The sequence below is a fragment of the Poecilia reticulata genome, chromosome 21, assembly GCF_904066995.2.
Source record: "Poecilia reticulata chromosome 21, P_reticulata-male-v2, whole genome shotgun sequence".
NCBI classification, from domain to species: Eukaryota; Metazoa; Chordata; class Actinopteri; order Cyprinodontiformes; family Poeciliidae; genus Poecilia; species Poecilia reticulata.
Genome location: NC_088850.1, coordinates 10,131,634 through 10,146,201, shown reverse-complemented (window position 1 = coordinate 10,146,201; position 14,568 = coordinate 10,131,634). Strand labels below are relative to the sequence as shown.

The 14,568-nt window shown below is 39.9% G+C and overlaps 1 protein-coding gene across 1 annotated transcript in view; it reads right to left on the bottom strand.

The window, feature by feature from the left end:
* Positions 1–479: 479 nt before the first annotated feature.
* Positions 480–14,568, bottom strand: part of foxo3b (forkhead box O3b) — a 40,923-nt gene continuing 26,834 nt past the window's right edge. Inside the window, exons 3-4 of the mRNA XM_008397655.3 lie at positions 5,102–6,554; positions 480–3,921 (exon numbers count right to left, since the gene is read on the bottom strand). Of these exons, the coding sequence (XP_008395877.1) occupies positions 5,118–6,554 (1,437 nt within the window). The 3' untranslated portion in view covers positions 480–3,921; positions 5,102–5,117. The remainder of the gene's footprint in view (positions 3,922–5,101; positions 6,555–14,568) is intronic.

Genomic DNA, 14,568 nt, shown 5'->3' with positions numbered 1-14,568 from the left:
GCTGTTGTACTAACGCAAAGTCCTACCTGGGCTGAACTCATCCAGCCTGAACTGGACACAACTTGTTGCCTCCTCCTACTTCCTAAAAGTAACACAGGCTGATCCTAATGGCTCCTCATCTGGAAAAAGAACAAATGGGACAAAGAACTTCAAACCCGCTCTCCTTTTACCCTTAGATTACTTAGTAATCAAATTAAGAGATCTTTCCTTTTAAAGCTTCACAAAAGTCTGATGAAGTCTGTACATCCATTTGAAGTTAATCAGCTGAATAGCAATACTACTGAATGCTTATGTAATTGAGCTTATTACTAATAAAATGTGTAACTATATATTTCGCAAAACAGATGTAAAAATACGCAACATTCAAATGTGTACACCATTTTGGCAAAACTATGACTTATACTTCCATTGGAAAAAGAGCGCACTGAAATTGGAAGGTGCCATTTTAGAAAAATAAACGAAGGACAAGAACACACCAGTGGAGCCTCACCAAGCTTTATTTACATGCGCACCATTTCTTATACAAACTAGATTACAATTAAAAAAAAGGGGGATACACAGGTAAAATAGCCATAACATTGAGTTTGAGAAGAAGCAAGATTAATAAAGGGCAAAGTTCAAAGATGTGTGTGTGAGAACAAGGAGCTGTCCCGGGCTTCTTACTAAGAGACAATGATGCAAAGGTTGATGTTCCAGAGGTCGTTAAGGTATCTAGTGGTAATATTGTGCAGTATTAGTTTGATTTCAGCAGATGATGTGACATACTTATGCAAACTGAACACTGCGCTTGAATGAATCGAACAACTGTGTGATATATATATTTTTTACAGCTCCACTGTAAAAAAAAAAAGATCAGGAACACCTGTTCTGGATTGAGAGTTGCAGTTAATCTGGGATCAATAACCTATCTTTACACAAGAAAGGATTAGAACGTTCCCGAGATCTACCTTGTCAGTGTCAATCTGTGCAGATGAATTTTGAACAATTAGCCGGTGATCTAGTCTCTCCCTGCAAAGACAAGCGATTGAAGATGGAATACTTTTAATGTGCTAAAAGTATTCCATCTTTTAGTACATTAAAGCTCTAAATAGCTGGTAAGTGAGCGCACCAGGCAGGATGTTAAAAAGGGAGGCTCATCCTGGACACGCATGTAAGAGTATATGCATGTACAGTGGCTCTCAGAAGTGCTGTGATACATCAGCGTTTTGTGATATAAGTAAACTGGACTTTTAAAAATAATGTAACATATTTCCATATATAATGTCCTGTATTTCCTGTCCAATTCAAATGAAAAAGTATTGCCAGAGAGATGTTAAGAGAAATTTTCCAACACAGACAAATGTTGTGGAATCAAGTTTTAGCAAAAATATTTGTTTGTGTCACTGTGTTATTGTAGCTTCTAATATGAATGAATATCACATATGTGGAAAAAATTTAGAAATTATTTGTCATGGTGTCATTTTTTACATCACAAAAACTTGCCTGTCTAACAGGGGAGTGTACACTTTAAGAGAGCAACTTTGGCTATAAACATATTAAATGATAAGAAGATGCAAGAGTTCCTATGCAAGTCTTGGGTTTTATGCCACAGAAAAATGTATTTGGGTGCAAAAACATAGGATTCAATGGAGGATTATGATTCTTAAAGGGACGGAACATCCTGAAGGGTCAAGCTAAACCATGCACTAAAACCTCAGATAGCACAGCCGCTCTTTTAGCCAACCATGCACACCGACGCGTCTGCTTCAAAATGATATACACAAATCTGTACACTATTATACAAAGCAAGGAATACACTTCATGTCACTACCCCGAAACAGGAAAGGGGTATCACGGTTTCCAGATGCTACAACAATGGCGCTTCCGACCATTTAAAGAAAGAAAAAGAAAAAGGTTCAACAGTTAAATCGCTGGTAACAGTGTTCCCACTTATCCGGCGCGTAACGTTGTTCCATGTTTCTTCAACTACAGAGGTATCACAAAAACCCAAGGATCAAGTACTAAAATGAGTATATAAGGACAAAACAGCGAGTATTATATGCATTTGTCACACAATCCATGATGCATAAAGACGTACATGCATACAGTCCAACAGTGCTGTATGCACCACGAGATATTACACATCCTTGTGAGAATAACCCAACTGAAATCGACACGGTAAATAAACGCACACACAAAATCGACACGTAAGTCGGGAGATACAAGAAATCACCTGCAGGAGCACCAGGCGTGTCCATGAGGAGGTGTGTGTGTGTGTGTGTGTGTGTGTGTGTGTGCGTGTGCGTGCGTGTGTGTGTGTGTGTGTCTATCATGAGTTCAACATGAGGAGGAAAAACTGCAAAGAACAAACAAAAAAGTAAGGATAAAATAACAAGACATGCGTGACTTAATAATCCTGACATTTATCCTCCCTTCTACGCTTCATCTCAACGACCAAAAGTTCACAGGTTACAAGTTCACAAGCACAGAGTATTAGGTTGTATTATCAAGAAATTTTAAAAGTAATACCATTACAATGTGACTGGAAAGCCTCCCTTTCCCCCCTGAGTGATTGTGTGTATGCATAACCAGCCCTGCAATCTGCTTGATGAGAAGAGCTTTAACACAGATCCCTGCTTATAGATTTTTTCTGTATATGTAAAATATATACGTGTGTATGGGTGTGTGTGTGTGCGTGTGTGTGCGATTTGGCTGCCAGCATACCCTACTGTTTGTTTCAAGTGAATTTGGCAATATACAGAAATAGCTTATTGTCTTTTTTTTTTTACTCAAGAACCAAGTGGTTTCTAGAGGAATGAGGCTAAAAACAACAACAACAAAAAAATCTTTCTGTGATTTTCGTTCTGGCTGCGCTACATGTGGCTGCAGCTCGGGGATCCCGCCAGTCGAAGGTAAAGCAGAACCAAACAAAAAGCAGGTAAAACAACAGGTGCATTTTCCTCTCGGGACAAGATTCAACACTGTTCATATAGCACCTGTAGTGGTGTGGAAATGTTCACAACTATAGGATACAAGTATTCATTTTGGCTACATCTTGGGGTGCAATAAACTAGCCCAACAGAGCTCCCCAGAAGCTATTACAACAACAACTTCTCTCCTTCTTTATGCACACTTTGGTGTACACAGGGATGAATCATATGATGTGAGTTTTAGCTGATTATTATGCTAAAGTTACTTAAATTCAAGCAAAAACAGTAAGTGCATGGCATAAACTTTAAGGAATTTCAACTTTGAAGGTTTCTGAGGTCTCCGCAAAGTGTCAGTTTGTCTGTGTGAGTGCCTGCAAAAAGTGTGTGCACAACCACCCAGCAAGTCCCTCCAATTCTCTTCATTTCACCAACACACCAACTGTGTTTTTTTTGTTTATACAGACATGATCGATCCAGAAACATTTTTGATAAAACAGAATAACGCCAAAAAAAACAACAACACACAAACAGTGAACAGATAAAATAACTAAGAATAGATGGATTTCTTTTAAACGTAAAACATCCCACGTCCTGTCTTGACTTTTTTTTTTGTCTTTAGTGGGAACAACTGCACCACGATTTCTTATGTCTTCACCTAACCTTTAGTCCTTTAATTCCACCTGAAGATATTTCTGATAAGCAGTGTCTCCTGACTGGACGTCAAAGAAAAATTGCATAACTGTTTTTTAGTAAGCTTGTTGTGATTGTGTTTTTTTTTTGTTTTTTTTTACAATGCTTTTTTTCTTTCACAGGAGGATTTGTGGGCTGATGTGCAGCATCTTTAAAGTCAGTCAGGTCGTTCATGGTTCACCAGTGTGGGAGCGAAGGTAAAGCTCGTGAGAGGAAGTCTGCTTCTGTAAACACAGGGTTTGCATTTTACATTGTGCTGATGGCTGGTTTGGCAAAAAGGGGAGGTTCTGTCTGATCTCCTCTTGCACCACGTAAGTCAGACCTGCAGAGATAAAGACAACAAAGTCATTACGCCTTCAGTATTTCTGCATAAAGTCAAGTATTTCAATTAGAAAAAGACCAATCAGCCAAATTTCAAAATACAATTTGCGTCTGCAAATTAGCGCTTTTAAAACTGCCACACGGTTCTGATGCTGTTATCAGTCATTGGATAATTTTGAAAAATTTTTACTGTTAATACTGAAGTTTATTCCTTCAATTATTTTTCTTTCTCAACTTTACAATATATTTTTGTAATCCGGAAAGATTTTATGTTCAGCAACCCAACAGTATGTGGACTAACAATCTCTCCAGGACAGCCTTATCTTTCAAAACATGTCGGACAGAAGTGTATCAGAATCAGGAATTAATATAAAAATAGAACCCTGATCAAATACTGGATAATAACATCCTTATAAATAACATTTCTACTGCGGTTACGACACTGGGTTATAGGTTTAGAAAATAATGTTCAATCTGGGATGGACATTTTTGACCTTAAAAATTAAATCTATTTGTACCTACTTGAACCACTCACTCTAGCTGTGAGCATCCATTAAAACATCTTTAAAACATCTCCAGACTGAGAATGAACGCCATCGACTGACGGTTAGATACAGACTAGACTGACTTCAAAAACTCTGAATTTTCCCTTTAACCTCGGGTTGTGGGTGCAAAGTGCAGGAACAGAATTTTAAAGGGAAGCATTTTTGTTTTTGGGTCACAAAAAAAAAATGTCACCCAGCTGCAACAAACCCTGCTTCAAACTTGATGAAGCACCTGTTTGCAATGCTCCTCTTCACAACACTTGTGGTGAGCCACAGTCGCAGCTGAAAATTATGGTGGAGCAGAAGCTCTAAAACTGTAAAAGCTAGCTTTCCTGTTTGCTAAAGTTGACTTTCCACAGAAACATCACTAAGCTGTTGACATGGCACAGGTACAGCGTCAAATTATTACAGAATTAGAAATATATTTCAATTATTTTAAATGCAAAAGCCCTCTGATAAATAAAAAAAAGGTTACTTTTCCCAGTGACATATTAGATTACTTTCTGAAGGCTGGCCTGTTGTGATTTTGTATGAGAATTAATTAGTCAGAGCAGTTCACTCTACATGGATTTAAACTTAAAAACACAGAAAGACAGCTATATGCTTTTTTTATAGGCAAACCTCTGACAAACTCACCTTCTCTTCTTCTGTCTCAACCAGGCACCCAGCTCTGCTTGGTGGTTGTGAAGTTGCTGACTCCGTTCATGTTGGCCAGTGACTCAAAATTAAAATCCAGACCATCAGCATCCATCAGATCATTCCTAATGATGGACTCCATGTCACACTCCAAGCTGCCGCTGTTGAACATATCCAGGTCCAGGTCTGTCGGGAAGCGGTCCTGACACCCGCCGCTGCTGCTCGCCGTGCCATTTAGAAAGATGGAGGTGTCAATCTGCATGGAGGACGTTCCATTTCCACCAATTGGTGACAGTAGAAGTTGTTGTTTGACGCTAGCCAGAGTGTTTGCCTCGTTGGCGAGGTTCAGATCTCCGTTCAAAGACCTCATGGTGCTCTGGTTGTGGTTGTTAGTTTGGAGCATCTCCCTATGGCTACTCTGGAGTCCACCAGTGGTCCCAAAAGTCATGACAGGATCGTTACGGACCATAACATTTCGACGGGAGTTCTGGGAAATGATGGCAACAGCACTGGCCTGTGACATTAATGGGTCAGACTGGGTCATCATGACGTCACTGTGATTGTGGCTGTCAGAGTTAAGAAGATCTTGTAGTGTTTGGCTGCCAAAGTGAGACATGCCAGTTGTGGAAAATGAAGTTTGCTTATTCTCCTGGATGGTCTGCATGGGAGATGGACGTAAGGAGGAGCCTGCTGTGTAAGGGCTAAAGATGGAGTTACTGTAGCTATTGCCTCCTCCGTTAGAGGAGTTATTGGAGGGTGGAGATGAAGTGGAAGAAGGTGACCCTATCCCGTTGGGCTTGGACCCAAAACTAAACCCTGAGGAACCATTCTGCATGGCTTGGCTGCAGGTGGTTGGTACGAGCTTGATGTTATCCAGAAAATCATCCATCAGATCTTGTGCGATCCCATCATTTAGATTCATTGTGTTTGCCAGATCTGCCAGACGAGGCAGCTCAGCGGGCACGGCCTTCCCGTTGGTGTTTCCAGGAGACAACGCCCTGCCAGGACTGGAGTAGATCATTGGCGAGAGAGGAGGCTCGTCGTCAGGCACCTCGTCCAGCTCGGGATTCGCTAAGATTGGCGAGAGGCGTCCGCTGAGCGTGCTGGCGTTAGAGTTGGTTCGGGAGCGGAAGTCTGTCCAAGCATCCAGCTCCTCGCTGCTGCGTGACGTCGGGCTTCCCGGCCACTTCGAGGGGCCTGACGGACTGTCTCCGCCGCCTTCCCCAGCTGCAGCAGCCACAGCCTGCAGGGCGGCCTTCTTCTTAGCAGCAGCACGGCCACGAGCAGACTTGGTGTACTTGTTGCTGTTGTCCATGGAGACGGCCCGGCGCCGTGGAGCCTTGCCTCCCTTTCCTCCCTCTGGGTTGATCATCCACCACGAACTCTTTCCTGTTCCCTCATTCTGGACACGGATGAAACGACTGTGGAGAGACAGGTTGTGCCGGATGGAGTTCTGAAACGAGAACAAAGAAAGAGATTTTAATAAGAAAAGTGAGGCAACCTTCCATAAAACAAATAATCAAACTATAATCAAACAATCAATTCTAATAATCATTATCAGAAATGGCACAAGATATCGGGATGTTAAAACACCATGCTTTTTCAAAATAACATCTCCTTGAAAAATAAACATAAACTATTGTGGGTTTTGTAGTGAAGGTAAGTGTTTTAGGCTTGACACCCTACACATATATTTAAGACTCTTATTTTGAGGTTTAAAAGGAAGTACTGTAGTTCTTGGATTGTTGCCTTGAAAGAGTTGAGAAATAAAGACTTGACTGGCTGTGTCTCCAATACCTACATTATTTCTGGCAACATTTTCATTTGGAAATGTGGAGAGAGTGACAGAGAAGAGGGAATCAAGCTAGGTGCTGACGATGCAACAGATGCTCTGGAAACCTTCGTCTAAAATGAAAGCGCTGTTTTACAGTGTTGTAATGATTCAGATCGTGTTTGATGATCTCTGGGGCAAAGTCTAAAATGAACAGATGAAACCTGAACTGCATAATTTGACCTTGAATTAAGATTCTTCAAACACGGTGTGACATTTTGAAATCTTTATCGGTGTTAGAACCTTCTTAGAATAAGAGATGTATGCAATATTCAAACCTGCACTAGACTTTGCTATTCTTTATTGATTCTTTATTTCACTAATCAATAACTTGTTAAATTATTATTTTATGTTTGCAAACATATTGATAAAATCTTGTCTCATCTGGATGTATGTTTACACCGAGGTCTCGTCACGGTATTGATTGGTTTTTTTCCAGTCTTTGCCCACAACTTTTAATGAATAGCTCGCATTACATTTAAGAACACAGATCCATAACCCATCCCCCAACACCTCCAAACACACACACACACACACAGACACACACTCCCTCAGCATGACTAAACATACAAGCAAACCCAAAAGCTTATTGTTTCAGTTGCTCGTCAAATACACACAAGCTCACATTAATGTGGAGTGATTCACTGCGCTGCATTGTTCCTGCTGCAGCATTGTACTGTTGCTATAACAGAAAAGAGAGACTATAATTGATCGTCTCTTGGATTATGAATGACACATACAAAGAGCTTCTGTTTGTGAGATCATGGGTGTTTGGGTGTGAATTTCAGCTGGTGTGTGCTCATGAACTATGATTTCTTGTGAAAGCCCAAAAGCCTCATTGTGGAGGATTTGGTGCACATGACACAGCTCGTTAATGATCAACAGTTTCATTCACAAGGTACAGATGTATGGATACATGAAATGCTTCTGCTGTTGACAACGCTTACACACACAGTGTTCAGCTGGACATTTGTTCATACTTGACATTGACGCTGTTGTAAATGACCGTCTTTTTTTCTGCGGGAAAGTTGTCATCAGCCTTTCTGCCAGCGTTGCTTTTAGCACTTCTCCCAAGATGTGTCAAGTTCTGATCAGCTTGTGGAAACACAAACTATGGAAAAATAATCAAAACTATTGGCATAACTCTTTCCCAACTTCACAACACGTTTGGTTATTTGCTTTATCTTGGTCGTTTGTCTTTCAAGTGGTATTTTCTGTTAGTGTTTCCATGCACAGGACTTCCTGCACTTTTCTGACGTCCAAATTTGAGAGATTTCCTACTTTTACTTAGAAATACTGATAAGACTAAATACTCTATTCCCATGCTAATCCAAACCTGAGAAATACTTTCATCAAAATCCAGACTTTTCCAAACTTTGTAAGAACCTTGTGTGAAGCAAATTTACATCACAAGTAGCTTCCAGTAGTTTTAGGTTCAGAGCAAATTAAAGGCTATATCAATGTTTAGCTCCAGTCAGGCATTTATTTAGTGTTTGACATTCTAGCTACATTTTATCTGATCTATTACACTCAAGCACAGGTCCATCTGGACCGCCCTTCCCTCACATGCAAACTCCCACACAAACACTAGCAGCCATCTGGTTTCTGAGAAGAAACCGATACATAGCGAGCAGGACAGTAAAATTATGGAACAGAAACTGTGACTGCACAGCCATAAACTCCAACTTCCAGGTCCGTAAATGTTTGTGGATGTGTTTTTACACGCTTTCCCTAAATATCACAACCAACTCTGAGCCTCTTTGAATTCCTTCCCTTGAACCCCATCTCCTTTCTTTCCGTTCCCTCTCCCTCTGTTGTTTCACAAACACATAGCTCTTATAGGCCCAGAGGGATTCTGGGGCTATGCTGAATCCTCCCATATAAACAACTCAACCACCATCCACAACATGCAAGCCAGTTTTTTTTTTTTCTTTTTTTTCCCCCACTTTGGTTTTCTTCTTATGTATATTTTTATTTCCGAACACAGAGCAGATTTCTGGGCTCAAACCAGCGCAAGCCTGAGCTGTTTTCAAGCGTTTGTGGGAATACCAACATTGTTTTCCATAAAGCGATCCCAACTTTCTAGGCAAGAGTTTATGAACGATGGTCCGGGCAGTTATTCCGGTCAAAAGCAGTTTATTCAGAGTGCAGAGGGTTTAGGTTACATTTCTGAATGCTACGCTGGCAGACGAACCTGAACTTTTGACTCTCTGCAAAGTAGTCGTGTCCAATGTTTCGTAACTAATGCACCTTATTCACACAGGACATCTCGGTGAACAGTGTGGCGCATTGTCAAATCATTAAACTTGTGTGTGAAATCATGAATGGTTCATGTGGGTGAATGCACGTTTCCCCAAGTGTGTGGGTGTCTATTTTGTGCAGTGAGGTAAGCGAAGAAGGAAATACCAGTGGGACTCGTGTTTGTCCTCTGAAAGCATCTCCAGAGGAGTGACACAAAGCTGCCTCATTACCAAGCTTTTTAAACACACACATGAATTGACACACATTGTGACTAAATGTTTCCAGCCACCAGGAAGATCTAAGCAGATATTTTAAGACGGGGAAAAAAGAGGAATAGACGCAACAATGTTTCAAGCTTTCACCTGCCAATCTCTTCACTCTGCATCCTTTTATTCCTTCTCGCTGCCTCTGTCCAACAAAGATGCTGATCTTATGTTTCTTTTTGTGACCACATATTTCATTGAAATGTCAAACAGAATGTTTCAGGACAGAGTGTGATGGAGTGGCGATAAAAAAAAAAGAGACAAAAAAGAAACAGGAGATTTCTACCAACACGAACGGTGACAGTGTTAAACTGGGGATCTGGTGCCAAGTGAGAGCGAGGGTGACTGATTGTGAAAGAGGAGGTGAGAAGATGATGAATGCAAGATAAAGAGATGGAAATATTAGCAATGAGAACAGTAACACTGGTAGCTGCATATCCTCCTACGTACTCATATTGCAAAAACCTTATGCTCATTATCGATACACAACTCAAAAATACACATCACAAATTTTGTGAATTTGATTCATCTCATTGAACAAAACTACTTGTTTTGCTTTTTTTAAAATCCAGAACCAAACTCTGAATGGTGCTTGGTGTGCTGATGGTACATCACAGTGTGAACAGGGTACAGTATTTTTATTACTCTAGCTCCTCCTGGGTATTCCCAAAGCCCATTAATAAAAACAGCACAATGAGACAGCAGCTCTGATTCATAGCTCCTAAGCAACAACAGGAGCTAAACAACACACAAACACAGCTTACAGCCAAAACTTACTGGAACAGGTTTAGGAAAGCACAGAGAAAACAATTAAAAAATGTTTTGCGGCGTACAAACTAGCATAAAAATATCCCCTATCCGTGCCTTTATAGCAAAGCTCAAATGTTTTCATCATAGCAAACCTGTTAGCAACCACTGACTGCTGGAGGGATGTTTATATTGTAGTAATCAGCTGCAAATTGTTTGTTTTATTCTATATAAGTTTATGTTTTACTTATGAATATTATGTAACATTTTTAAAGGCTGGGAGTCCTGATAGAGCTGAACTTGCTTTGTGAGACAGCAATGTGTGTCTGTATGTGTGTCCACCAGCTGCAGGCTAAGCTCAGGGGAACAGAGGACTTTTTGTCAGTCAGCAACATGTGGGAACAATTAATCACTGTCAGCAACCACGCAAGGAATCCCTTTCCCTCCCTTTTTTCTGTGACCTCTGATTTTTATTAGGGTGTGTAATGAACTCATATCTCAGATTATGTAAATCTCTCTTTGGATGTTTTCAATAAACCATTTCAAATGGATCGCAAGACCTCCTGGAGAATTAAGCCCATGTCTAAGGAGAGCTTGTGCAGTAAATGTAATGAACCTCCTAAAGGTAGTTCTCAAGCAGTATTCTCTGATTGGTCCAGATGAATCTTAGTGCTCTTTCTAATTGGTTGTATCCATCCCGGCTCAAGCAGTGGTGATTGGTGGAGTGAAATTGGCTGATGTAGCCAGGCAGTACAGAAAAGGGCGGGTGTCTGTGGTGTTGCATGTGTGTTTCATCACCCAGCTACAGCACATATCTGAACTCACATATATGAACCAGGCCAGTTTCACTTTCCAAGGTTCCATGTTCTCTGTGTAAAACGCGCACCTCCCGTTTACCTGATGCTCCAAAGTTACTGCTAGAAACTGGTGAAAAATACATGTATTTGTTCATTTATATTCCAAGAAAGTGCTGCTTGTTCTCTCTCTTGGAATTTTAATCAGCGCGATATCGCCTAAAACAGGACTGGGTGAAAGGTTAAAGTACTCTAATCTTGCAGAACCAATCTTTTACATTACACCTTAACCTCTTTTAATTCTGTTTTCACTGCTTTGAAAGGACAAACTCTGTGGCCTGAGCCCGGTGGTGTACATAACCACCCACATGCAGACTGTGCATGTGTCTGTGCTTGATTCTTGGTCAAACATAACCCCACTTTTTCAGCCATTATGTAAACCAGCACTAATCTGAGTCTAATGTCAACAGTGACTGCTTGCTGCTGGGGTCAAGCGGACATTTAGCACAGTGTCAGTCATGATTTAACACGGGTTGGAGGGGCAAATGATAAAAATAAGGTTTCTCAGAAGTATAAAAAAAAGACACAAACATTATGCAGAAATACCCTGTTTGAACTTTCTAGAAAGTCTTTCAATAGGTATTTCTATAGACTTAGACAATCTTTCCTCTTATTTTCTGTTCTGTCCTCAGGCAGTCTGTTAACAATGAAACAAAAAAAAGATATTTCCTGCCTAAAAAGCTATCTACAATAAAAAACAAAACTCCTGCATCCTGAATAATGCACCATGCTTCAGTTGATTATCTACTGTATGTCAGATTTTCAGCTAAATTTGTTGGAGCTACAAAACTGTTCAGCAGAGTAATTTGTTCATTTTTAATAGATTCAACTAAAGAAATAGTAATAGCTTTTAGTCTGTATTTTTCTGATTAACACCAATTTAACCTGCGTTAGACGTCGTGATGTTGCAGTACTTTTTATGCTTTTGTTTTTCTCGTTTGTTTGTTGTTTACACACACCTCTTCCTCTTGTCACCAAGTGGTTTTAGATAAAAAGGACCAACAAAGGGCAAAGGTGATGCCACATACTCTAATGTGGCATCACCTTACATACCTACTCAAAAGTAAGTCAACTTAAACACATGTAAAGCTTGGACACAAAGTATTGCACTTTAAAATGAAGAATAATTTAGTTTAAAAGTTGAACTCATTATATATATCTTCTGTTATTTCTGAATAATATAACACAACAATTATTATGCTTGCTCTCCAAAGTCCATTAAAATACCCCACTCACATTCAAATAAACCTGTGAATGAAAATGATTGGTGTTTCATAAAAATGTTATCTCATGTACAACGTAAAATAATAATTTTCCAGAATTTGAAAAAGGTGGGTGGAGTATAAATGTAAAAGTTAAATTTCCTTGAATTTGCGGTTGCTCATAAGCGCCTAGAAGTTAGCATAATTATGGCCTGGGGCAGAAGTGTAGACAACACGCATGTCTTTGACACGTATAAGCCGGTTTTATAAATAAACCGCCTGGCAAGTCTGTGCTAACGCTGCAGAGAGGGGAAGGTTATTTATACTGTGACCCTGCATACACACTTACACACACACACGCTCAGAAAGTCACACAAACACACACTGAATCCAGGTTCCAGCTGCTTGAAGCTCTGGACTGCAGACAGAACATTCCATTCTTTTCAACCATGAGCGCCTTTTCCCAGCCAGCAGATCGGTGTCTTTCTCTCTCGCTCTCGCTCCGACGTGTGTTTATGTGCATGAGCTGAATGGGGATCTGGAAGTTGCCAGAAGGACTTCGGTTACACCTTCATCTGTTTATATTCATGCTGCGTAATTTTTGTAAACAAATTCAGATCTTAAAGGAGGCCCGGTCACAGTCAACAGTACGGGGTCCTTTAAATCCAAGCAAATCTGCTGCCTCTTTTACCTTTCTCCCACTTCTCTCTGCCTGTTCCTGTATTTTGTGTGGACTCTGTTGTGTAAGGCCACATGCTCAAAGAACGCCTTGTACACTCCTGTATTTTCTCCAATAGGCTGGCTCGGTGTTGGGGGAGTTGGCTGACCCATCCCACATCTAACAGCCAATCGTTGCAGGTCACTGAAAAAGCCTGCTAGTCATGTTACCCTAGAGTAGCTTCACTAGGTCAGTGAGTTTTAATCAGGGCTGCAGCATGTACACAAACATCAAGTGCAAAGGTGTGTTTGTGTTTATTTGTCAAGCTTACTGCAAAAACTGTGTTACAAATCCTGTTACAAATTCCTTTTGTTTCTGCTTTTTTGTCACACTGGAAAGTTTCACATGGTCAAATAAATGTTGATGTTAGACAAAGATGATCTGAGTAAAAAGCAGCTTTACAATTGTGACTTTATTTATTCAGGACACATTGCTATCCAACCAACCTAACTTCATGTAAAACATATATCTCCCCGTATCAAATTAAAATTAGCTGCAATACACTCACATTTTTGTGCAGTTGAATCACACCCCAGCCTCCGTTTCCAAGACCTCATAAATAGAACTTGTCTGACAAAATGAAGTTAGGCTAAGAGATATAAAAAGTACCCTCTATCTAAGGTAATTCAAAAAACAGATAATAAACAAATTAATCAAAATCTGTCAATATGGAAAGGGTTAGAATGCTATCTCTAAGATTGCCTTCGAACTAAAAACTGAACTATTGGGGATGCACAATATATCGGCACTAGCATCGGTATCGGATCAGATAAATAAAATGGGTATAACATCCAATATTTATTTCCATCTTGTTGACATTTGTTTCTTGGTTGCGGTGCTTGTTTGACTGTAGAGAGTTTAAAGCTACAGTATGTAAGACTGTAAAATATACATTTTATTTTGCATATTCGTTGAAACTGTCACTACGTTCTGACTGTACAGTACTCCTACTGTACTGTACAGTTTTTTCTTTACAGATAATCTGTAAAGAAAAAACAATCCTCTGTCTTCTCCCAGTGCTAACTAGAAGCAACCAATCAGAAGCAGGAGGTGGGTCTTAGTGCTGCCAATCATGCCCTTATGAGTGTTACTCGATAGCAGCACAGAGAGGAAGAGGAGGAGCTTTATTTTTTCACAAATCATCTGTCTCATATTATACTGTCATGACATAGTGATAGTTGTAACAAATATGTAAAAAACAACATTTTTTAAAAATAGTAGTTACATACTGCATTATTAACTGAAGAATAATATAAGAATGGTGAAGTCAGTGGTGTGGTCGTAATGTTGGTAAATATTGGTCATTGGCCCAAATTTTCATACTGGTGCATCTCTATGCACCATTTATTTCTGTTTTCCACAAATGGAGACAAAACCTTTTAACAGACTGTTCATGCTCATAAACACTTCAGTGCAGTTCATAAAAAAATAATACTGAAGTCAAAATTCCTACACTGTGATACAAAATACAGATTGCAAACAAAAAGGCAAATACTGAGGAGAGAAGTATGTGCTTAAGAGAGCAGATACATTTTCACAAAACTGCTTTGATGAGTCAATGAAAAGCTGAGTCATAACAATAATAATAGTAAAAAGAGTTGATGTAACATT